This window comes from Galendromus occidentalis, unplaced genomic scaffold (genome assembly GCF_000255335.2).
Source record: "Galendromus occidentalis unplaced genomic scaffold, Mocc_1.1 scf7180000077500, whole genome shotgun sequence".
Lineage (NCBI taxonomy): Eukaryota > Metazoa > Arthropoda > Arachnida > Mesostigmata > Phytoseiidae > Galendromus > Galendromus occidentalis.
In genome coordinates this window covers 705,002-730,485 of record NW_003805488.1, presented here as the reverse complement: position 1 = coordinate 730,485, position 25,484 = coordinate 705,002, and the positions used below count along the sequence as shown (strand labels likewise).

Here is a 25,484-nt window from a genome sequence, read left to right as displayed (position 1 = left end):
ATCCCTCTATAGGTCCGCGGTGACAGCATCTAGAGTTCTCTCTATGACTCTAACTCTAAATCACTCTAGGTATTCGGATTTTCCTCCTTCTGAACTCAATGAAGTGGTTCGCGAGATTTCGAGTCTGATAACGGTAACGCGGAGGATTGAGGCCAGTCGCTCTTGAAGCGACGAAGGAACACGAAGTCATCGGAAGGGCTTCCCATCGGTCTCTTATCGTTAGTGCTCACTGAGTCCCGGCCCCGTTTTCTTGGGCCTCGGAGCCCGCTGTCCTGTCACTCTATGTCTTAGATTCCACGTCGTAATCGCTTACTGACCGGACGAGCGACCTTATTGTCATCTGTCCCAATCATCACCATGAGACAGGAGCAGAGTCAGGGACGATTTCTCCCGGAGCCCACGACGAAAGCCTGTCCACGATATCGCTGATTCAAATTCAGTTCGAAGGCTTGGGACAGATTGCGTAAGGCAGGTCGCGTTCCCCGAATGAATGGAATGCCGCGAGTCTCACTCACTCTGACGTCTGAAGCTTGAATTTGAAAAAGTCTGAGGAGACGAGCATCCATAGTCAATAGATTCCAGTCTGCACGTTCCTGAGAGCGTTTCGTCCAGTTTGTCTCGGCTCTGTGTAAACGAGTGAGCGGGGAGAAGTTTACCGGACAAATTCCGCTGGACGAAGCTTGGAATCATCTGAGCCCCTCGAGGGCTGTATCCAGCTCGGAATCGAAGGATCGGAAATAGCTGCAGGTGATTGCTGCCTTCCATGTATCACCATGAACCCTGAGACACCAATTTTCGATTAAATAATAATCATCATAATACTTTATTTCATCATGCTCAGCGAGCAGAATATTTTTCTTCAAATATCACGATATCTGGTTATCTCCCACCGCACCAGTCGGGGAAGAGCCTTGTTTCTCCTCCGCAGATTAATAGGTTCGTCTACGGCGACAAGTCGTTGTCACTATCCCCCAGGGCCAAGACGTCCATGTCATCCACCATTCTCTGCATCTCTTTGAGACCCGTTAATTCCTCGAGGAAGTCTGGTTCGTTGAATGCTCGGAGCAGGAACTCGAAACCCGAGTTCCCGTACTCCGAGAGAACACTCGGAGAACAAGCAGTACACATCGAGAAACGCTGCGTGTTCGGCGTCATGAAGTGCAGTCTGCTGAGGAACATCCTGATCTGGTGGGGTGCTAGACCCAAAACATTATTTGGCGAGTCCCTTTCATTCCTGTCCAACTCATCCGCGTCGTCGTTGAAGGCGTTGTCCGGGAGCGCATCGTTCCCATGTTCATGTTGCACGAGGGTGGCAAAAAGCTCCGTCAGGAACGACGCCGCCATGAAACTCACGCCGGGTCGGGTCACGGTGCACTGTTGATCCAGCGTTCGATCCTTGGTCGAGTTCATGGGGCCCACGATATCGTTGCAGAAATAACATCCCAGCTTGTTCTTGAGCGTACCGTGTCGCATTGCCAGGAACGAGTCGAAGCCCAACGCTGCGTTGAGGACCATCTTGTCATGCCGAGCTCCGAGCATCGTCGGCAACCAGCGAGCTTCCCTGGTATCGAGCAGGAGGAAAACGGCGTCATGCTCTTCGATGAGCTTCTCGAGTTTCTCCACCGCCTCGCGCACAGGTTCGACGTCGTTCGCCGATACAGCGTGACCCGGCATCGGGATTTTTAGATCTGTATATTGAACGTTCAATCCCGGATGGATATCCTTGAGAGCTGCAGCAGCCGCTTCGGCCTTGGGACGACCGCCGTTGTGAGTATCGGCGAATTTAAACAACGATTGACGCGCGGGATTAGATAGCGACACCTTGCCGTTATCGAGGAAGGTTATCTGTTTCACTCCCCAGCCCAGAAGACAGCGAGCCACGTTACAGCCTAGAGTCCCAGCCCCTAATAAAAGGCACTTCATCTCAGATATTTGTTTCAGCTTGAGATCGGGGGCCAGACGCCACTTCATCAGTTTCAAGTTGAGATCGACGGCGTTCTGAGCTAGAACCAACGGATCAAAGCAGTGCGAGAGGTTCGCGAGTCTCGGTCCGTACTGGCCTTTCTCGTTCCTTTCGTAGCCCACGTAAATCCACCCGGGCTCCTCGAACGTCACCTTGAGCAGTCTGACTGAAAATATTTTGGATTTTTCGAAAAACGTCCGTGGTGTTCCCCGCAAGGCGATCACTTCAAAGTCCGACGTTTCGTTCGGCATGTGATAGGCGGTCATGAGCAGAAAATTCCTCAGCGGCCAACCGGCGTTCGTCTCGGACGATGAAGGATCGGCGAAGACGATGTAATGCGTTCCACTGATATCGTCCTTCATTTTCGAGACGGGACACCGCTCGAAGGTAGTCTTGTTTATCAGCGCGAATGGTAGGTTTCCAACGTTTTTCGCCAATCGTTCGCGGTTCTGGTCCGAGAGCCTGTCGCTCACGGGAATTACGGATCCCAGCTGGTGTTGGGTATCGTTGAGCATGGCGGAAGGGAAGGCACACCAATAATAGAAGAAATATTTCTTCATGTCAGCGTACGACAGCAGGAGAATTCGATTAAGAAGATTAGGATCTTCGAGAGCAGCGCCCGATTTTATGTTCGCTATGATCTCGTTCATCGAAGTTTCCAGGAGGTTCTTCTTGTCGCAATTCTTGAACGTTTCGATGCTGTTTTTGTTCAACAACTTCCCCGCCAAACGGTATACACGAGAGTTTCCAGCCGAAACGTCAAACGAATCGTAGCTTACGCAAGCGACGGCGTCTTTGATGTTGAGGTTCACTTCGTACTCCGCATGGAACTCTACAGGATCTTCACAGAGCTTCAGCTCGTGTAGTTTCTTGTCACTGAGTTTGTGCCAGAAATGCAAGTCTATCTGAGAGGAGAATGGGGTGTACCGAAATGGCTCCATCGGCGCTTCGGTGCTCTCAGGAACAGACATTTCACTGAATTTACACAGAGTCAGGTTTGATCGGGCACGCCTCGAGACCCGCCCGCTCGCGCACAGAAATTCCCTCTCGGATTTCACAACTGAATCGACTGCGGGAAATACGGGCACCCCTCGTACTCATGAATTGAGGAGGGGAGTAATTCGAATTCAGCTGTTCGCTTGATCATTGATCGGCTAACGGGTAGAGTACAACCTTTGGCGTGGTAGGCACCGACCGGCGACGACAGACCCGCGAATCATGAATCATGAAGGTGAACAGGGAAGGAATACATACTTTATTTCGGATAGCAGTAGTTATGGATAGCCACGGGGCGTTTTCGGAAGTCGACTGATGGGCGCCCAGTCACGCTTGTCACGCTTCTTGCAATGGAAGATCCGCCAGGATAGAGATGAAAGTATCCCCCTATCCCCCTATATAATAAAAGCGCTATGTCTGCCTGACACCGGACCACTTTTTAGAGCTCTCCACCTCCGAACAGACCCCAAATTTTCCCGATCTTGAATCGTATGCACCGAAGCCTCGGTTCGGCCATATCGATTATTCGAGGCATGGGTTGATCCGAAGAGCGCAGGCGGCTGGTAGCCTCACCTAAATGGATCAGAAGCACACATCATGGAAACGGAGAACGGAATTCCAAAATCATCGAGAAAGACGTACAAAAGCTGCGCAACTTTCCGCGGAGAGATGAGTCTGACCTCACATGATGGACGAGAACTCTTCGCACTCGGCGAGGGGCTAGACCACATCGCCGCGTGCAACCGATGATGTGAATCTGCGGCTCTAATGAAGATTCCTATTACGGGGACGCGAGTTCATAGGAATACACGGCGGGGCATTGATCAACTCGAGCGGGACTCTACCAGCAGGAGCTGAACTCTAAGCAAGAACGACCCTCAGCTTCAAATGAGCTTTTCGTTGTCCAGGAGTCGGGTTGTGTTTTGGGGCATGTCGGGACCATGCACGCCATGCACGGGGCGGGTGAGAGAGAAGCACCCAACCCTAGAGGAGTCGGAGCATGGCAGGTGTCAAGCCTCGATCGATTTCGATCAGTGATGCGAGACGGATGCATATGCATTCGGAGTGCCCATCGAGTTTTCTATTTAGTCGAGCGAAAGCACACTAGATGGGCGGAGGAGCAATGGATACTATCATTCCAATCATCAATTGCTTCGAATGCTGGCGAGTCTATTGGAACGGACATCCTCACTGGAGCATTCGTTGGGAAATTCTCCAAGTCGAATACGTCGCTTCCAGGTGTAAGGAGAGAATCATTTCTAGGCGAATCGATCGACGCCAACATCACCACTGGCAATTAGTTCAGCCTTTCTCAGGTATGAGGGAGAGGTCCCCTAGGACGGTAGTTGGTAGCTACGGGGGAATCCGAGAGCTCGATGCTCAGCTTTGTCCTTAGGAGGCAGGCAACGCTATGGTTTTTATAGAAATCTCCCAAAAAGAGCAGCTATCCTTCTCTCCACGCTTACGAAACGTCTGAATACAGGTTGCTGCGAGGCATCTTTGAGCAACTTTTTATGAAGCTTCAGATAAGCCGCTCTGAACAATTTGTTGTTCCCCTTAGCGAGGCATAAAGAAGAATTTCCGTCTCCTCCGAATGCCCTATCGGCATCGTGGTCCGGAAGGGTATAGGAAGAGGAAAGTACAAAGGGCACCATGAAGATTCGAGCTTTTGATCATAGTGATCTGAGATCGCGGCGAGATCGTTCCAAGTCGGCGACCGTCAGCTGGCCGTGTTCGTTTGAGAATTTGAGCATCGCCGCGAGGAGAAGCTGGAGGAAATTCTTTTCTGCCAACAGGACTCGACCCAAGCACCTCTGGCGAAGTCCCATTTCGGCCGCTTCTCAGGAATATCACAACGATTCGCTCCCGGTCGGATTTGACAAGAGACAGTGAAGATAGAGATGTCCGTCGAGGACAAATGAGTCTCAATCTTTGAAAATATCGTTCCGAAAATAGGAGAATCAGACTTCTTGGCAAATCTCGATAAGGAGCGGATTGTGGATAATCGTCGCGTCGCCTTTCGCGCGCGATATAAGGATCGCGGTGTACATATACGGTGCTCGAGGGTCAAGGAGGACGGTGTTGCTATCTCCACCGGCGCTCAGACGTGATGGATCACTGTACGGCTCGTCGTGGATCTGATAAGCTCTGAACTCGTCAGGAACATAAGAACTTGTGCTGAGGTGGCTCAACATGGTCAAGGGAGTCATGGTCAAGGACATTCAACCTGTCTACGTGGGAAGCGCTCGGGAGGGCGGACGAGTCGCATTACGGTTATTCCTCTTCCGAATATCGCACGAACAAAGTAGCGGATGGGCTCATCCTCCCAAGTCCCAACAATAGATGGTGTGAAACCTCGCTCTTAGTTATGCACGGACTCTGACCCTCTTCCCCGCCTGAGCTCGTTAGTATTTCGGTGGATTCAGACTGAGAACGCAGGGCCGATTATCCGAGTCAAAACTATATCGAGTGCAGGGGAAATAAGTGAGGTACAAACTCATGTAGTTGCTGACCGAGCCCACGTGCATCGACTTCATCATCAAAAACGAAAGTGTATCCAACCGCGTCCATTTCCCTCAAGTCCGTGAACGGGCACAGGCACCCGCCTCGTGACTCTCATATCCAGAGTTTTTCCACGAGGCCTCCACTGGGTAGTTTTCATCCTGTGGTTTCCTCGGTTTTCTCATTGTGAGTTTCACCTACCTCAGTGTTCTCACCTTGTGGCTTTCCACTGGTGGTTTTCACCTTGTGGAAACTCCCCCCTCACGTGAGTTCCCGGCCGAGGGAGTTTATTATTGAGCGAGACGGAGCGCTCTCTTTTTCGCATGGTAACCGGCGTAGCATTCGGGGGAGAGTGCGGATTTCCCGATCGGCGGCTCGAATAATAAGGGCTTAGAATAAGAGCGCTCGCTCCAGAGGGCTCCCCTTTTCGGCGAAGATTCGCTAAGGAGCTTTGAAAGTTTGACAACCTTAGATCATGGCCCTTAGAATAGAGCTGCAAGTTGGAAGATATCCCGTTCATGCCAGTCATTTTTCAGCGACGATGAACGCTCGATCGACCTTCGGGAAAAATTTCCCCCGCCGGCTGATCTCGAGCCGAAGCGATAGTCTTGAGCGTCAACGAGCGGGAATGGGCAGGTGGAATGGAGGAGCTTTCCAGAAAGCATTGGCAAAAGGGAGGGTATATTCTGATTTCTCGCCTTCTCTCGCTGAGATGATGCTTCCCATCAGGGAGAGATAGTTGTCATTCGATAGAATACCCGTCGAATGAATTCGCCGGAGGAAGATCGCGGTGCGATGTGACTAGAGATCATTGTTCTCAGTCAATCAGGCTCTATCGAATCCATGCTGTTTGTTCATCCCGGTGCATCACAGACGGAACCTAAACTTCATGCTAGGTGAAGTCGCCTTTTGCCGTCTTGGTCCGCAACTGAAGGGGTTCCCAAACTTATTTGTCCCGCGTAACCCCTCAGTCATTTTCCAACCTTCCGCGCATTTTTCGCTCTCGAGTGAATATGTTAATGACCCTTCCTCAGCTTGTACAATCGTATGTTAGTCTCGTCTGAGGGCGACCCGTATATATGATACAAAGGATATAATGATCATGGTGATGGTGTTTGGTGATAAGTGTGATGAGAGATAACGTTCACAAAATTTTGGATCTCGATTCGACCGCGAGTACTGTAATGCGCTCGGATTGTGATATGTCCACATTCCAGATGCCTGAGCTCAACGACTCCGATCTAGCCGGTCAGCGCGACTAGTACCAGACTCGACTTCTTAGTACGTCTCCGAAATCGCTGTCTCAAAGCCGCTGAGTCTTCCTGCGATTCCCGAGGACGCTTGCATGTTCTCCTCCGCTGAGGAAGCTCTTCATCGCGAGGGATCGCCGACATCCACGCATGGTTTTGAGCATTGACCTCATGCCTCAATCTGAATCCACATACATACTATGTATGTATCTGATTCAAAAAATACAACGAGCCAACGTCGCTTCGGTATGCGCGAAACAAAATTCCGTGGAGACCAGTCGGAAGAAAATCCTGAGAATCGATGGCGCCCGGTATTTGCGGCACGCTGGGTGGGTGTCCATCGAGGGAAGGGAGACTCGGGAATCGATGTCGATCAGAAAGCTATCGGGGGAGACGCTGCAATGAAATAGTTTCCACCAGAATACTGGCTTACTCGGTTTACCTTGCGTTCTTCATCGCGACTTCTCAAACTTTCTGTTAAAATTCGAAGACAGATAATCGTTAGCCCCAATGGCCGGGGCGGGCATGACCGGCTCGATCTAAGCCGCGAGCCGCTAGCTGCTCATCGTCCCGACTCCAGTGACAGACATTTCAATCCGAGCAAAGTATTCCAAGAATCTCTACACAGACATCCCATCCATAGTATGGAATGGGAATGGGGAAGGAATCAGTAGCGTCGATATCCTCTGATTCCACTTGCGAGTTTGTCAACATTGGAGGATATCGCGGGAAAATACTCCGGCGAAAGAGACTCTGAGACCTGCAGTGAACGCGGCGTTCGCGTAGCCTAAGGAGCAAGTAAAGCACGGCGGGGCGGAGAGGGCCTGCTCAGACAGTGGGAGAAAGCTTCTTTGTGCAAAAAGTTCCAGAAACAATGCAGCAGATGGCCTTCAGCATCTGAGATTCCATTCTGAGTTCTTGTAGTCGAAGCTCTCAATACGCTATACGTGCAGGCACATGAGGCGGGAAAAACTTCAGCTGCTGTCCACGCCTAGTTTCCGGGCGAGAAATTCACTTAAAGGTCTCGCTATGAGCTTATCCACCGCCGAATGCCGACCTTCTCCGCATTTGGATCAATCTATGACTGTCGCTTTCAAATACCCTACAAAGTGAATGTATCGGACATGTAATTGATCGAGATTTTAGTAGAGAGTCCTCTAATGATGTGATAGGCATGGACTCGACGGGGTTGCGGGGAGCGAGCGGGCGGCAGATCTTTGAACTGCTGGAGTTGAACGAAAATATCGCTTACCACCGATGAGAAAATGTGATGCTACTCGGAAAAGCTTACATCAAAGCGTACACGAGCAACACGGCGTTGACATTTCCATAGGTACACTGCAATAATGCCATTCAGGCGGTCTCGAAAACAAGTTGCACGTGAGCGCCTTCGATCCGGTGACACACATGATTCCGCCGGGACTCATCCCGCGAGAGCTCGGCGTTTTTTCGCCGATTCATAGAAGCCTCGGATTGACAGGTTGCGAGAGGACTACTTCATCCTTTGATTCCTCAGCCTGTGGCTTGGGGGAATCTTCCCTCCCGAGTCCTACAACGGTAGAATACATGCCCACCCGGGGGCGTTCTCAACTATTGGCTCCCGGATATCCGGGAGGATCTCTGAGCTAAGGATATATTGAGATCCTGGAAAGAATACACAGTCCTAAGGATATATTGAGATCCTGGAAAGAATACACAGTCCCGTACACTCCAGCCCGCAGCCCGGACGTGTTTCATTCATGAGGAGCTTGATTCATGCTCATAATCTGCACATTCAAGCTATCTTACATCAGGCATGAATGTGCTGCTGATTTTTCACGGCGAAAAAGAGAAAAACAAGCAGGCCATGAAGTCTTCTATTAAATGAGCTTAACCTGGGAGCTCAGAGAGTGAGATATTGTTTCATTCGGTTTCCAAGGGAAACTAGCCAGTGGAGCTAGCCGGGAGCCCTCAACAATTTGTCGTTCTCACAGCCATCTTTATTGAAGTTTCCCCCGAGTCTCATATTTCGGAAATCACCCCGCTTCCACCATTCCGTCTGCCCGTCGTCTGACGTCAAAAACAAGATTTCAGAGCGAGTCTTAGGAAGTCGCTATAGCTGATTCGGAGAAGTCCTGTTCCGTGTTTGTCTCGCTTCCGGAAATTATCGGTTACGCGTTTGCATACCGAGCAAACTCGAATGAAAGCATCCATATGGATTGTCGTCTGAGTCCCCAGTCGTCTGACCACATTATTCACGACGCCATGATTGATGTCTCTGTAACCGAGGTCGTTGAGCGCTCTGATCATATCGTCTACACTCAGAAGACCGCGACGTGACAAGTCGTATTTCCTATAGAGAATTTGCCACTGCTCCATGAAATGGAAAAGATGAGCGAAGTCCTTCAGGTCCAAGCCGCCACTCTCGTCCGAATCGAACATTCCGCAGAGCAGAACGATGGTTTCTTTAGTGAAATCACTTCCGTCGGGGTTGCAAAAGGCCTCGAACATTTCACTCCTGCTCAATCGGCCGCTGTTATTCGTATCAATGCGCTTGAATGTCTCTATAATGACCTGGAAGAGATATGTCGGTGCGTTGTTAGCTTCGTCATCAAGTCCGCAGAATTGCCTGGTCGTCATTCCCTCAGGGTGGAGGACGTGCGACGTGGCCACTCGGCCACCTCGGCCACTCGGCCGTTTTTCTCGGATTTCGCACCCTGAGAGCGTTGCCTCCCGCATAAAAACTGCAAGGAAGAATTCTTCCATGAAGGCTTGAACTTTGTTTCGTCGGGAGCATCCAGCCGCTTCATTCCGGGATAACGGAATAATGGTCGATAGTCAAGATGAATGTGTGTACGTCCGTCTCAGAAAATCGTTCTGAGGAGAGGCTTCAGGACGGTTGGCCCGTGGTACAGGGAGTCACTAAGGCTTGAGTTCGTACCAGAGATCCTTCTGGAGAGCAAGGTCTCTCGGGACCAGTGTTCGGTATAGTGAAGGTCAGTACCCGGTTCATGATATCGTCTCCGTGTGATGACCATAGGTGAATCAACTATTTATAGCGTCATAGATGATGATACCTGAGGGACCGATAATCGCTGGGATGATTCTCGATACCGATAAGAAGATTAGCGGTCCCCGGTGAATGCGCAATGAGCTTCGGATTCCGCGAGCGCTCCCACTACACCCCAATCCATTCAGACTCCGGTGGAACGCTCATTCGAATACGGCGGGCACCATCGAGAAGTGTTCGGTCAAGGGCAAATGATGATCGGACTGACAGCGCGAATGCAAGCTTGGGGTACCTTCGGAGATCTCGAGCGCTATCCCCTTCTTGTCCATTCCAGCCGGGCGGTCTGATTTTGGAACCCGAGCTCGCCTAGAAAGCCTCGCTCACTGAAGAGACCCTTTCCCCGAGGATATGACGTCTGACGTCATGAGTCGTCACGTTCGAGGGTCTAAGATTCGGGAGCTGAGCTTCGGATGACTAGGATTCGAGGATTCTATGAGGGAGAGTAGGGTCGATGGAAACAGAATTCCCCTCGGTTGTTTCCGAGCTGAGATGGGGGAATCAGAGGGCTGATAAAGCGACCGGCTGTCTCAGTACGCCGCCGCCGTGAACCGCGGGTCATCGAAGCGCGAGATTCCTGCTGGCCGGACGAACCCAATAACCATAACGGAAGCCGAACACTTCGTCCAAAACACTATCGTCGACGTGAATACTATCGTCGGAAGTGGCCGAGTCTGTTATGCACAGTCTTCCCTTCTGACGTCCCGCGACCGAGTCCTTCGCGCTGAGCGTGAGATATCAATGACGGACTGCAACAGTCAGGAACGATAGCCCATCAATTATTTCCAAGAGTTCCTCGCATCGTAGCAAGGGTGACAAGCTATCCATGGAGAGCATGTGGAAAAGCAACTCGAATCGCAAATGCTCCCCTCGAGCTGGCGCGCATCGATAACAGGGCGAATCCAGGAAGTCTTGGAGGGGAGTGACCAATGGCTTGTGGGTTCCGAATCGATACCGAAGTCTTTCTTCGAAATCGGACTTATCAGCAGCCGTAAGTCGCGAGAGAGGCGCGAGCACACGCTCGACGGAAGGAAAACCTGGCTCACGAAGATCCTCCGGTCCCGAAGGCTGAGCATAAGACTCGGGAGAGCGTGTCATCATTCCAATTCGGACGCTTTGACTCGGAGCAGTACGCTCACCCGCATTCAGAGCTCAGTCGCTCTCGAGCGAGTGAATTAGAATTCGCATCGTCCTGCGTCATGGTGTCACGATACTATACCAAAGCAGCTCGAGGTTCTCGAGGTTCAAACCAGCTCCTCCGCCGGGAATGCCCGCTACAAGCATCTTGATTCATTCATTTCTCCGTACAAATTCAGCGGAAGCTTCGAACGGACTTCTCAAGTCCTTGGCATAGCAAGTCTGATTCGCCATTGTCCGCGTGCTCGCCATGAAAAGATTAGTGTCTTTTTTCCCGGAATATCCTCTGCGGGGAGGACTTTATCATCCGAATCTCGCGACGTCGTGCTCTCACTCTCACCGGATAGGATGCCAGAATTCGAGCCCAATGACCAGAGACAATTGACCCTATATATAGGCTAGGTAGAGGCCTGCCGATTCCGTCAACTTACCGGATCCAGATTATTAATGTCGATCGTCTCAAATTGCGTGTAACCGTAGTTCGAAGTCATCATTGTTGAAAAATCCATTGTGATCTCATGTATCCGGAGCTTGACTCGAAAATAGGTGCGTCCAACTTGGATCAGGAGAAACTTATTTTTTGCTTCGTCGTTTCCTCGACGAAAGCATGCCAGATGTCAATCATAATCATGGGTTGTGCTGAAACTCTGGGGCGGTCCCACTATCTGACCGCAGGTGCCTTCGTAGAGAGAATGCAGAGCACGGGCTCATTCCCCGATCGCTACGCTCTCGGGAAGCCCCTGCCTCGGACGCAGGAAACCGTGGTATGGCCTTCTACTACCAACATGCCTGACTTTTCTTGAGTTGCGTCATGTTCTGAACCCCTCCGAGCAGCCGGAGGACGGTTTTCTGAGAAGTGAACGGGGAATTTTTAGGCGCGGAATGTGTCGGTTCCGATTGAGAGGAACACGAAAGCCGAATGGAGACCCGCGCTTCTCGCATAAGTAGCCGGCTTCTTAACCCGGAGCTGCGATCTTCCGCTCGGAACAACATCAGTGATAGGTGGACCTTAGAGCGAAGTTCAGATGGTGCAGGCGACTTGGCTGATTCACCGATCACCTAAACCCTTGGAATCATTGTTATCTAAAGACGCGATCTTCGCGCAAGGGGTTGTCTTTATCATCCCCCTTATCTGCGGACACGGGCCTAGGTTCGGTTTTCTCTCGATCGCATCAGGTTTAGTCGGAGTTCGAACCGTAGATCACCGACCGTTTCGGGGACAAGGTGCATGAGCATCTGATTCTCGTTCGAGGCCTGGGTCAGTTTCGTCGCAGTTGAGGGGCAGGGAAGGAATCGACAGAACTGCTTACAATTACCGACTGACAAGGAGTGAGAACAGGGAGTCGGGTAGAGGGAGTTAAAACCTCAATGTCCTCTCGAGGGAACGGAGTCGTGAGGAAGCCGCGGATCGCGGGAAGAATAGCAGGTTGATGATGGGCGGTGTCAGTAGACATTCACGATTGCGAGATTGAGGCAAAACTCCATGCTCTCAGCGATGATTTTCAGCTCGTCGGAGGGGAAGGGGGGTTGGGCTCGTCGCTGATCATCCGCATATAAATCATTCGTTCACGTCCGCATCACATAGCACTCGCTCATTACTTAGGGAGAGTTCATGAAGAAGAACTCATGGAAACGCATGGGGAATCAAGCGGCAGGAATGTGAGCCCAGAGTATTGCCCCCGAGTCCCCGCTTGTGCGTTCCGCTGCAGTCATTCCCGACGACATTGGAATCCCACGATTGAGTCTTCGTCCCGGATCGAACGCATCGATGCAATGTTTCGGGGCTTAATTTGTCGTGTGTAGTACGCCACGGTCGACCCTGTCAATGGGTTCCTCGGGAGGTTGTCTGATATGGAATGCAATCGATCTCGGCTCGTTAGTAATCTTGATTTCCCGATTCAATCTCGTTCGCCCTGAGATATCGTCAATGAAGCGAAAATACGATCTTATTCGAGGGACAAGCTGATCGAGATTCGCGTCGTTAAGGAACTAAAGCTCGTCTAAACCACTTTTCCCACCCGGAAGCGAGCGAGGGCGCGATTCACTCAACAGTCCTCATGCACCAAATACTTGAAGAACCCTGCGGCGACCCGAAACGTATCCGTCCGGCAGACCCACATCCAACTAGGACTTCCATACAGCACCTGTCCCCGCGCTTACGTCTCGGATTCCGGATGCTACGGCCGGAGCAAGTCAAGGGAGCCGAGTGGGGGGGTCTCACCTAAATGGCGTGTTGTTCATTGAGTCGACTCGCGGAGGCGATATGGGGTTTATTTTTAGAGTTCATGCTGATAACGAGCGGAGAGCTGACACAACTCCTTATCCCGACTCAAACTTCCAGCCCGAATGTGTTATCTCCGTCCACCTTCCCCAGTAAGCGAGTCATCATTATTCACGTCCGTACGACGTCCCTTTGTTCAATATTTGGAAACCACTCCGCTTTATTAGCAGTCTGAATCTAGATTGAGCTTACCCCGTACGAGAGTCTGAATTAGAATGGAGGTCTATTCGCATCACGACACGAATGGGACGCGGAGCTCTTGGGAGAGCAGGCGAAGTTCCCTCTGCAGCTGGATACCATGTGATCCCATCATCGACGGAGACCCCACTCGGAGGTCGAGAATGAGAAGTTCGTACTCTACACATACGTTCGTCGGAGGCTCAGGAGCTCAGAGCTTCCTGAAGGTTCCCTTCCTGATGCGACGGTAACAAGACGGCCGTGACCCTGACGACCCGAAGTCTCACTATATTCAGTGCTGGGGAAACATGTCGCTGAATTAGGGAAAAAATGCTTCCCCCGAGTTGTCCTGGATCATTCCGAGCCGTACTGTCCTCCACGGCACCCATGTGGCGAGCATCGTCCGTGTTGCTCCACAAGAGTCGCCGAAACTTCCGAGCTAGGTACTCGTTAGAACACCGCGCTCTTGCTTGGTAGTGGTCGCAAGTCTCCATCGTCTCACACGGAAGTTGATGACAGTTTTTTTGGGAACGAACGACGACACCGAAAGTCTCACTTGAGCAAGTTCCCCGAGCGCAGAATACTGTCTCCGAGTTTTCCATTTCCCAGGGACCTCGACGAGACTCTCTTGACCACACTGAGGAATTCCTTCTTCTCCATTCGCGGTTGTTCCCGAAGTTCCCGCGAACGATCCGCTTCATGATGATCCCCTTGCTTCGGGAGAGCTCGTGTTTTTGAGCGGATGTTGTCGTCTGGAACCTTTCACTCTCAAGGAAGGAATCCTCCCTTCCTGACGGTCACAGCGTCGGAGAAACTGGAATCCCCGAAACGAGTTGCGCAAGCTCTTGCGGGGGAGCTACGGAATGGAATCGAATGATTCAGTCAGACTTCAAAGCTGCGATATCTCGACCCGATACGCCGCCGCCGAGTGTTTCCGCATCGTTGGCCGCTGAGTGAGCGGAAGACCGAGCGGATGAACGGAGAGATTTCTGACTACCTGACGCCTTCCCCCATCGCAAGGATAGTCTACCCCATGTCCTCGCACGGTATCACCTGGCGGCTCCGGGGTCGGGAACGTCCCCGCAATAATTCTAAACATCGCGATGTGATCGAAATGCCCCGACGAAATGTCGAGAAGCTCTATGAGAGCGAGAGTTCTTGAGTCAAGCGTCATCGACTCGTTGAATGAATTTCCCGGGATGGCGATTGAAAAACGGAAAGCGTGAGGAAAACGCCGGCAAGAAATAAGAAGGGGGCTTCGAGCTTCAAGCGTTGAGATTAAGGACGCGACGTTGGCCCTGGCATCACAGTGGTACTGTACGCCATTGAAGCCGCTTGTTCCGCTATCGTTTCCAATACGGGGCACAGGAAGTCTCTGGATTGTTTCTCGTACAGTCAGGATTCGAGAACTTCTAAATTGAGAGATAACAAAGTCTCTAGAGATGCTGCAAAGCGATGTCCAATACTGAGCCGGTACCGCTCGTTTTGGAGCGGGGGGAAGATTTTCAATTTTTCCGGCTCCGGGAGAAAACCTCAAGCGGGTACTCTTGCCTGAATTCTCGAATTCGACACTCCATTCCGATCTCGCGCCAGTCGAAGAAGGAGCTTCAAAGAACTCCGGTCTATTCAGACCTCGAGAGAGACCAGTGAAGTTTCGACAAGGAGTCAGGAAATAATTTAATTTCGAAAGGATCGTTGAGGAACACCAGTAGAATTGGGAAACTTCCGGCATCTCGGGAAAACGAAGTCGAGGTAGGGAGCGTAAAAGCCGGATGTGGTTGCGCAGAGCGGCGAAGGCATTCTTCCAGCCGTTCTGAAGAACGGCAGCGTAGCGTAGTTGCCTCTTCAATGGAGCCTGAATCGCCGTATGACGTCATTGAGAAAAAGCGTTTTTTTCCTCTGGCCGACTCTGGCGATGGTGTCTCGTCGAAGTTCAATGCAGGCGCCACCGCCCTCGTCCTCATCGGCAATATACTGCCCTCCGAGTTCGGGTCTTCTCGTCTAAAGGGCCACCGGTCAATTGCTGTTTGGTGAACTGACCCACGGAGCGACCCGTCGGGCGACCGACCTACCCACCGGCCGGCCGGTGGGCCGGTGACACTGGACCAACTTGTTGGTTCGACTCGAAGCAAACAGAGGTATGGAGGGAGTTCGCCGGCTGCCTGTTCGAAAGGTTTAGAAGCAGTGCTTTCGGCGTCGTCGACGTCGTCGTTGAGTCGGCTACTGACGACAACGGACAGTTGGCAAACTGACGTTGACGTCGTTGATTGCGGACTGCTGGTAGGGTAGGACGGTATAGGCGGAGCCTCTCAGTGAAGCAGGCTATCCTCCAGCGAAGCGGTCGAGAACCCTCCTCCTCTGCCCTTTCCGATGGCGGGTGAAGCTATAGGTCCTACGAGGGCCTTCACCACGAGTAGATGAAGTGGCGGGTCTTCAGAGACCACTGATATCTGCAGAATTTCGACTAACTGACGTCTTGAGTCTCCAAGAAATTCTGAGTTGTCACGATTCGGCACCAACACGTCCGTCGATCCCCTCCCCCCTCGGACTGCGTCTTGTCATCGTCGAAGACTGCAGAGAACACAGATCACTCTAACACGGTTCAGGAAGCGCGGCTCATCACCTCCACAAAATCCTCTCTCTCATTCTCATCTCTCATTTCACTCTCACTCTCTAATTCTCCTGAATCTCCATCACGATTACACGAAACTCAATTCGATCGGTGAAATTGCGTTCGGGCAGAACCGGTGATCGGAAGGAAACTTTCCTGCTCGAGGATCTGATCTGAGTTGGACTCCACGCCGCCGTTACTCACAACCTCAACGAATCAAGCCAGCGCTCCCGGTCATCATCTGTTCGACTACTGCGAATCAACAGGTAACGTTCCCTGTATCTTTCGAAGGAAAAACTTCCTCCTCAGCTCTCAGAGTGTTTTTTTTTCCCGGCGATTCCAGGAGATTGCTGAGCGGCTGGAAGTTTTTGCGAGTGTTTAGTTGAGAGTTTGTTTGTGCTTCTTCCGAAGCACACGCGAGTAGGGCCGTCACTCACAAGTGCTAAATCGGGTACAAAAGGCTCGCCTAGATTCATGATAAGTGACTTCCGTTGCCTGTTCGCCACAAAGATTGGTCCTAATACGAGCCAGTTGATGCCGGTTATTTGTTCGGTCGCGACGATCTTCGATGCTTGCCAGCTCTCATGGGAGACTTCCTGTGATAGGAAGCCAGGTAGCGAAGCGAAGAGTTCCTCCGATGTGGTGATGTTTTCTCAGCCGCTTCTAGGACCTCTTTCCTTCCTCCTTCGCTTGAAGGATTCTCCCTGAAGCTGATACGAGTTCGAATCATCATCGACAAGGGATCGGAATACTCGGAGGTCTAGTCTCGGGTCGAGTCGCACGCCGAAAATCGCGGCTAGAGAGAATTATCAGCCTCGAGTGGAAAAAATCGAGAGGAGATTTTTCGGGGGCTCCGTGTGTTATCCGTGTTCTCTGTTGATGTGATTCGATGAATCGCGGTAATACGGAAGGGAAGAGACTAGGTACGGGGTCCTTTTCGGGAAGCGATCGCGAAAACTGTTTCCTTAACTCCAATAGCCGACCACAATCCTTTCGAGGTGATGCGCTCTGTCCGAGGGCTATTAAATTGCGGGATGATCTCGCCTAGATGCTCGCTTAATTTTTTTTGCGGGAGTGACAGCGTGCGGAGCGATGATCGATCGATGATCAGTTCCGAGGTTACTTCTCAATGGGGCTCGGAGCGAGCAGACGGCGCCTACGAAACGAATAGTCACTTTTCATCTTGATTCGGAGTGGAAGCCCGAACTTCATTGATTGCGCACTCCTGCGTATTTTTCGAGTGGGGTCCCCGATCACAAGCGGATTCAAAGGGAAGGGGCTGCAAGTAGCCATGCCCCCCCCACATGTACCCGTCATAATATTCGGGAGGGCCTCGAGGAGGGAACTGATCACGATCGTCCCCCTTCCCCCACTCTTCCCCCAAGAGAGAAATTCAGAGGTAGCAGCAGAGCCACTACCGTGTAGAGGACGTGAAACGTCTTCGGAATGGCCATTCGTAAGACTCGAGCATCGTTATTATTTCTTTAAACTCAGCTCCTACCCGAGCGCAATGGGAATCTACGATCGCATAGGTAAGCAAGGATGGGTCGCTGACATCGGGAGTCACCTCCATCGGATTGACTAGCGCATCAATGCCCATATTTCTCTGATTCGTATGTGATCTCGCATTGCTGTGGGACTGGCTCACCGTATTCAGTCGACGCGCCCGCCATTGCGCTGTCCTTTCAGCGCCTGTACGTGGCCGTTTACAATCACTCGCAGTTTTAGTCCGTGAACGAGACTTCCGACGTTTGGAACTGGCTCTTTTAGGTCTCATTCTCGCTGGTGAAATCGAACTCTCCACCGAAGTTGGGAAAATATCTTCTTCCGAGTGGAAAATATCTTCTTCTGAGTTTTGTTACGCGCGCTCTGGAAATTTGAAATCGCCCTCTCCCAAGAGCAGCCATGTTCACGGGAGAATAGGGCGTATAGGGTGTCATTCTTGCCTCCCGGAATTGATCTGTGTGTGTCGGAATTCCGTAGGCAGTTTATGAAATTGATGTGCCGTAAATTTGCTATCTAAAGACACCAACCGGGTGTCGATCGGTGTAGAAAGCACGGAGCTGCAAGGCGTCGAAAATGGACAAGTTTCGTCACACTTTTGGTGAAATACTAGGCCAACCTTTTTAAAGACGTTTCACGTCAAAATCCTCGATCCGCTCGAACCCTGTCTCGAACCGGAGACGCGGCAACGAACGTAGCTCATCGTTTCCTGGCAAAATGCACGAGTTCGATCGCGTTCGCCGGCGTTCTCCAGCAGTGAGCGTATCGGTCACGATTGGCCATAGATACTCGAGGAGATACTTTGAGCGGATTTGAGCTTCCCTCGCGTCGTCTTCGTCGACATCCACGTCGTCTCGAGGTCCTCCCACCGGTTCATTTGTTCTTCGAGGATTTGGCTGAAATCCCTCCTGAAGCAGATTGTTTCGAGCTATAAAAGGTCCTCCCGTTCGCTGTCCGAGCGATGCGCTCCCGTCTAATCATCCTTCCCGACATCCTCCGCAAATTCAACCAAAGCAAGCTGCGTGTCCAAAGTACGAAGTGCTTAGTTTTCGAACACTTCCGAGACAGGGAGCTCCTTCCCCATCGCGAGTCGTCGCTAGTAACTTTGGATGACCGAGTTTGTTTGTCGTTGTTGTTATGATACCACCTGGAGAAGCGATAGCGGCCATGGGATCTCAAGGAGAACTTGGACATCACTGCCACCGCCATGGACAGTAACAAGGCTACGTCTTCCATAGGGCCAGCGCTCCCTTGTGCGGCCCGCACAAGGGGAGGCGGCAACTGGTGTCGTTGATGTTATCTCGGCTTCCTTTCTGTGCCGACACACGAACTAGGCACTTACGGGAAGGCCTTCGGCTCGGAAGATGTCGCGAGGGTTCTGCATCCGTCGGATGCTCGTGACGATAGGAGCCGCTTATTGCGTCTCGATTCTGACTTTTTCTTCCTTCCTTCGGGTCACTCGAATCTCAATTAATCGACTTATTCAAAGCCAGCGGTTTGCATACGGTTTGCCACGCGCGAGTGATTCGAGGTGAGCAACAAGCTGCACGTTCGGCTGAGAGATTGCGTCTCGAAACGTCCAATCTCCACGCCTTCGTTTTTCTGTCGATATTGCTGAGACGCCCACTGGAAGCCACCCAATTAGAAGACAATCCCACGAAACAATCGTAAAACGTTATTGTTTTCGTTCCTCCCGCATCGCTCACCACGAACGAAATCGAGCCGTCAAATGACTGGGTCCGAATTGAGACTGGCTGGCGCGTAAGCGGCTGGTGAGTCAATGTACAGCGGACAGGCCACAGTGCCTGAGAGGAACAGAGCGGCCTGAACTTAATGGAAAAGCTTTACTCGAAACGTCGTCTGGCGCTTGAGATGGATTGCCGACCTCAGCAAAATTGAGTTGCGTGCTCGTCTGCTTTCTGAAAAACCGAACGGTATCGCTACGGATAACTTAATGACTGGGCTGGGTAACTCGCATCATCGCCTGCTGCAACCCATTACGCTATCGGCTCCCGTTCAGAACTCACAAAAACACACCCATTGGATACTCATGGCGAAGAATTTCTCATCACGTCCCATGTGTCTGATTAGGCTTTTATTCTATTGCACTGCTCGGGAGAGCAACAAATCGCCTACAGCGACATGCCGTATCAACCCCGTCTTATGTCATCCGTTCCCCCGGCTAGGAGAACTCCTCTATTCGGAACGAAGCCCAGATTGCGTTCAGCGTGAACGTGGGATGCAATCGGGATCCCGATATCGTCGAGTGTTCCCCGGAGTATGCGTGTCGAGGACGCGCGGATGCGCGGCCTTGCGCCCCTGTCCAGTCGTCGGAGCGTTTTTGAAGGCAGCTATGCTCGAGCTTGTCGAGCATATTTTCGGACGAGATTAGAAATCGACGAATTTGGTTGGATTTGCCCGAGGCGATGACACAGGGGTACGGTCGACGCGAATCTCACTCTCAGTCCAGTGAGGACCGACCAAAGAGCCGGCCGGTGAGTCGACAGCAAGCGAGAAAATAGCGAAACAACTAAACCAATAAGATCAGCCGCATCTAATGACGCTGAACGTAGCGGCTAATATTTTTCCTCTTGGCACCATTATCGCCACACCGTCTCGCGGTCATACCGCGACTCGCTGGGTCGGCATTAGCGGCTTATACCGGAGAACTGGAACGGACGCGGTGGGAACGGGTGTTAAAGAGGTCCTCGGCCGATTGCGACCGGCCTGATGATCGTAGACGACTCGACTCGAAGTGAGGAACGCTCTGGGTATGGCAATGAATTTCAATGAATTGCTGCCCGAAATTTTCGTCCTCGAATAATTGCCGAGGACTTCATTCCCCCGCGGGATATATTCTACTCTGTAAAGCGTCTAGAGCGGCTTATCGCCCTCGTATGAGTACAACTACAGTTTGGGGATGTTAATTTCTCCTCATCCTCGTCGGTCTTTCCTTATACAGCCGGTGGTGCAGATTCGTTCTTCTCCCGAGGTCGTGGGAATATTCCGACCAAGTCTCGATTCTCGATCCGATCGGAGAAAAAATCACGGGGAGCTCAGGTCTTCTGATCGCGTAGGGAAAAGCCTCGGAGCCGCATCATTGCTCGGGGGAGTCCTATCCCTATCGCGGGTTTGATATCAAATACCCCAGGCGCTTAGAAGTCGCTCGAGTCCAGCGTCCCCGAGCATCTGTCGTTCGGTCGGTCAGCCACAAAACATCAGACCGCTGTTCAGAATAATCCGTCGAAACCCGACCTGGCCTTTGACCATGTCTGAATGCTGTAAGGTGATCTAGTTAATGCACTTTCCATGGGCGAAGCACTCGTCCGCTCACTTGGCTCGACGGGGAGAGCGAGACGACGGGCAACAAGCCGATCAGCATACGGAGGCTGAAACCGTGTCAATCTTCACTCTCCAGGGTCCGAGCCGCGCGTCGATTAAAAGCCGAAACTTGTTCCGACTCAGCCACTTACTGCTGGGGCTCAATGAATGTCATCCGCTGCGATCTCCACAGTTTCCATGTTGTTCCTCGCACCCTGGACCTTTCGCCGGCTTAATGACTCACCCCATGAACACCTGGTGTAGACGAGAGCGAGAACTACCCCACGATGTTTCGGAGACGCCATCAAACGAATGCAAAACTGAAACTTCTCTACGGGGAGAGCGTTCAAACTACTACTGTGGCACTCGAGCTTTGAAAACTTTCATCGGGAAGGCCCTCCCGCTCAGAGTGCCAGGAGCATTATATCCAGAGTACCGTCAACGACACTCGACGAAGTCGTTTGCTATCTATGAGCCAAGATAAGCTCTTCGATTTCAATGTTGAGGAATCGCTCCATCACCTGGTTCAACGATATCCACCGGACGTTCCTTCCCGTTGTTGGGACGCGTATATAAGTCTGGATGTCTAGGCCACAGATTCCGACGCATTCTAATTAGGCGGCTCGCTTCTGCGACATGACGACGCGTTTTCAAACCTGTTGCTCAGGAATCTGCCCACGTATGCACGCTTTGGCGGAAGCGCCAAGGCGTCGCGTGGTTGACGAGATGCTTTGGATTTCCACACGTGGCGCTGCTTCGAATATGGGTTTGAAGATTCATGAATTGCAGGAAGCCGGGAATGCAGGAAGTTCCGCTCCGATTCGTTCTGCGCTCTTCTCGACCTCTTCTGCTAGGAAGCCGGAACTTGGTAGAGATTCGCCAGAGAACAACTCGCAAAAACGCGCCATTGAAAAGCAATAACTCTTCGGACGCCGAATGCGCCTCTTCCTGAGCGACTGCGGAATTCCGCCAGAGCGTAGCGTTGTTCTGTGGGCTCTTCCAGTACTGCTGTTAGTCGGCCGTGGAATACTCAGGTGGGCACTTCACGCTTCGAGCTTCTTTCGGCTCTGAGTCATTCCCGCGGGATAGTCCCCTCGTTCCCCACACTCGCTGCGTAGCGCGATGGCTTCAACTCCGTAAGGGCAACGCGCAGTCCCTCGCCTACGGTATTTCAGAAGATATCTGTTGCAAAACAAGATCGACAGCGTTTCCAAAATGGTTTTACGTAATTCCTTGTTGTGGGTCTGCATAGCGTCTCGGCCGTAGTCGAAACAGGACTTTGAACGTCATCCCGCGTACCGTGGGAACAACACGTAGCTTGTAAAAAGGAGGCGACGACAACGAGCTGCAGCCGGACGCGAAATCTCGTCAACGTCCTCAAGTCAGAGCAGTAAAACATAACTACCCTTTGTGCAAGGCGGGCGCGACCGCCCGACTGCCCGACGGGGCGCACATTAGTTGTCGTCCGGCCGGGCGCATCGACGCGACTAGACCGGGGAACATGAGCCAAAAGTCCTCTCAGTCGGCACTGAAGAGTTGTCGCGAGCAGACTAGAAAGCTCTGTGGCGCGCTGTGGGGTGCGGTTCTGTCACAAGCAAAGGTACTTAGTCGATTACCGTCATTACGGCCCGTACGTATACGGGAGACCAACGCTGCTACGCTGCCACATGTCGGCTAACCGAATGACTACGGGGGCCAGCGCAGGCTATCTTTGATCAACTGCTGCTCAATGCCCGTGCTGGGCAATGTAAGAGTCGACGGAATCGTGCTGATAACGGGGGTGTACCTACACCGAAAGTCTCGCTGTCGTTCCGTTCGAGTCTGCCATCGCCTTTCGTCGCCTGGGAACTCCACCTTTCAATTGCTCTTGCTCTGGTCTGTCCAGAGGCTCTGTGGCAAATCACGGGGATTTCAAGGATTCCTGCCGAGTGCTCTCGGAGGATCCTTCCAGCACCGCTCCAAAGTCGCTCAGCTGACCTCGGAACATTCCGACGAGCCCACGTTTGTTTGTGGAGAAAACATGGAGGTCGGGACGGCATTCCTCGGAAGTCATCTCTCGACGCCGCGGCCGTCTCGGAAAGCCGACTCGGAAGGCTTCTCATAACGTCTCAAGGATCGGTAAATAAAAAGTCCCTCCGGAGACGATGAGTTACGCTGTCCCTCGAGGTGAGCCCTGATATCGCTCCAGATTACAGTGATTCGCTTCGGAGCGCTTCCAGCGTGTATTGACTGGAGCAGACCGCTGCTCATACCAATTCAGGGGCAGCGAGCGTGAAACTTCCGCCTTCCGACTCACGGTCGATTGAGGGTAAAGGAGCACAAACTGTGAGAGCTTAAGCTGGGGCGCATCGGAGGAGGAACAATCGGATAGAACGGCGTTGCGCCCTGGTCGCAAGAAGAGCCGCGACTTGCGTTCTAGAAGTCCGATGGAAGAGAATCGAGACGATGTTTTTCATGTGCTGTCAGGTTGTTTCCATTCTCGGCTACAACGACCGACGTATAGGCTACATCGAGCGAAAGGAAAGCCGTTGCAGTCGATGAGCCCAAGTCAAGCGGAAAGCGTAGATCGGGCAAGAGGAATCACCTGGAGGAGTGTGTAGATTTCTTAAAATAGAACAACCGAATCAACCTTTCAAGCTCTCGGGGGTCTGGAAAACTAAGCTGGTATACAACTTATTCCTTGACATGCTTCGGAAGGGAGGAATAACGCAGGGGAACGGAGCACCGACCGAAGGAATGGGTGGGAGATGAAATGAAGACCGACGCTAAAACACCATTCCGCTCTCGGGGTCACTTTTTCCGTCCCATTCCTCCTATTCAGCGGTACGCACTGTGCGCCGGCGCGCTTTCGGCGGGGAGGTGCTCACAGAGAAAACGTAAACTATCACATTCCTCCGGTCATTCTGAGAGAAAGGTCGAAGTTCAAGTGACGCCAGTGAGCGTTTCTCACCGCGGTCGAAGTTTAAGTGACGCCAGTGAGCGTTTCTCACCGCGGTCGATGTCGGCCGCCAAGTATCTCTCGACGAAGCGCAAAAGGAATTGAGTAGGACAATGAACGTTTCTCTTCGGGGCCTCGGCTGTCCAGACCGCCCGTTTGGCCCCTGAATTTCCGACCTCAAGACAAGGGTGTGAGAATTCCAAAGGTGAAAATTTACCTCGTGGGAATCTCGAGCCCGAGTTGCGGAAGTGAGCGCGGAACGCGGGCATTCGGAGTTTTTCTCTCCTCCGTTGGAGCCCCTGCTCCTTCCGAGTCCTTTGAAGCCTTTCATGAGCCTCGGTGCGAAGTTCCGACGACTGGAATGCCTGGTGCACTGTCTACCGGAATAAGAACTTCGTGAGCTCCTTCTCTCCGGCTCGGTCCCTGAAATACGGGATCCGCGCATATTTCGTGTTTCATTCCCCGATGGTCCTCCATTCCCGCGTTGGAGATGGATCCGACCACAGTAGATGCGAATCGCGGGACTTCCATCCGTGGAAAGACGAAACTTTCGAGAGCAGCCGCCTCATCCCCCTTGATCATTGCTCAAGACCTTAAACACTATACGTTCCCCCGTGTCGTTCGCTTGGAGATGATGCTATCTTTGAGCATAGCGATTCGATACTACTTCCCTGTGTCATGGTTGCGAACGCGTAAGATTTTGGCCGGAGCGAGGCTCCTATTTCCAATGCGGCAATGGTATGGCCCGGGAAATTCCCGATTCGCTCGATGATACCTCTGGCGCCTCGAAACCTCGACTCGGGTGCTACCTGCTTCATCGTCAGAATCGAGAAGGCCGAAACGCCAGCTGTTGTCAGCGTTTCGGATGGAACAAAAGCTCCCTCAATTGTTTTGAGAGCGATATGCATCTCTTCCCGCCTCCACAGAGCCTGACAAGTCTCCCATTGATGAAGCAGCCATCGGAGACCGATCGGCGTTTGAATTGCGAGAAAACTCGGACCTCCTCCGAGCACAGCTGTACGCTCCTGAGGAACATAGGAACATTCTGACTTCGCAGATTTCCCCGCCCTAGAAAGAGGCGAAGCCGTGAGGTGGGAATGGCAAAACGGACGTCGGTGAGTCCACGTGCAGGGGTTTGATGATCAGCTTGGTGACGACGGCTATAGCAGCTTCCGTTTCACCAAACTCTAGTAGACAGTGGTCCCGATCTCTCCCGGGGGATGGTAGAGAAGAACGCAGCCGGAGAGATTGGCTACAGACGAGGCAGCCGTCCGAAGGTACGGCGCCTCGATGAGCGGAATAATTCCGATTGAAATACTTCCTTGGACAATTCCGCTAGCTCCCATTCTTCCCGCATAGCCAATGAAGGCTCTCCTCGTTCCTCTCTCATTACACTCCGAACTCCCGAATGCGGGCTCCGTTCTCCAAGACATGACGAGGAAAAAGCGGTATTTCGACAAATCTCGTCCGTGTTCGAATCGCGACATGGAGCTCGATCGGGGCGCTGCGAAACGGCTGGAAAAGCTCTCGCTCCTCCCGCGACTGCGAATCCGAGGCGCGCGGAACGTTTTTCGATGCGTGGGCCGAAAACCGCAGCAGCGCTGTTCCGAGTCGGGGCCCGAAAAAAATTTCGATTCCGATAACTTATGAAGCTGATTAAGCAAATTGCATTCGTTAACAAAGGGACCCGAGCCTGGAATTTGGGAACATTGTCGCCACAAGCACTTCTCCTTCGCAAATCGAGGGTGGGACGAGAGGG

At 52.1% G+C, this 25,484-nt stretch overlaps 2 protein-coding genes across 2 annotated transcripts; both read right to left on the bottom strand.

The window, feature by feature from the left end:
* Positions 1–816: 816 nt before the first annotated feature.
* On the bottom strand, positions 817–2,934 carry LOC100908606 (ubiquitin-like modifier-activating enzyme ATG7). Its single transcript, XM_003746682.3, has one exon. It carries the CDS (start codon positions 2,932–2,934, stop codon positions 943–945), a length of 1,992 nt encoding a protein of 663 aa, XP_003746730.2. The 3' UTR covers positions 817–942.
* Positions 2,935–8,766: 5,832 nt separating this feature from the next.
* Positions 8,767–11,385, bottom strand: LOC100908466 (peflin-like). Its single transcript, XM_029112415.1, has 2 exons — positions 11,326–11,385; positions 8,767–9,264 (listed from the first exon to the last, which is right to left on the bottom strand). Exons 1-2 carry the CDS (start codon positions 11,383–11,385, stop codon positions 8,767–8,769), a joined length of 558 nt encoding a protein of 185 aa, XP_028968248.1.
* Between the last annotated feature and the right edge of the window lie 14,099 nt (positions 11,386–25,484).

Bases quoted from the DNA above. Each gene is read 5' to 3' on its own strand.
- LOC100908606 (XM_003746682.3), bottom strand. From the start codon at position 2,934: ATGTCTGTTCCTGAGAGCACCGAAGCGCCGATGGAGCCATTTCGGTAC.
- LOC100908466 (XM_029112415.1), bottom strand. From the start codon at position 11,385: ATGACTTCGAACTACGGTTACACGCAATTTGAGACGATCGACATTAAT. The intron at 9,265-11,325 runs GTAAGTTGACGG...TATCTCTTCCAG, and splicing joins ACATTAATAATCTGGATCCG to GTCATTATAGAGACATTCAA.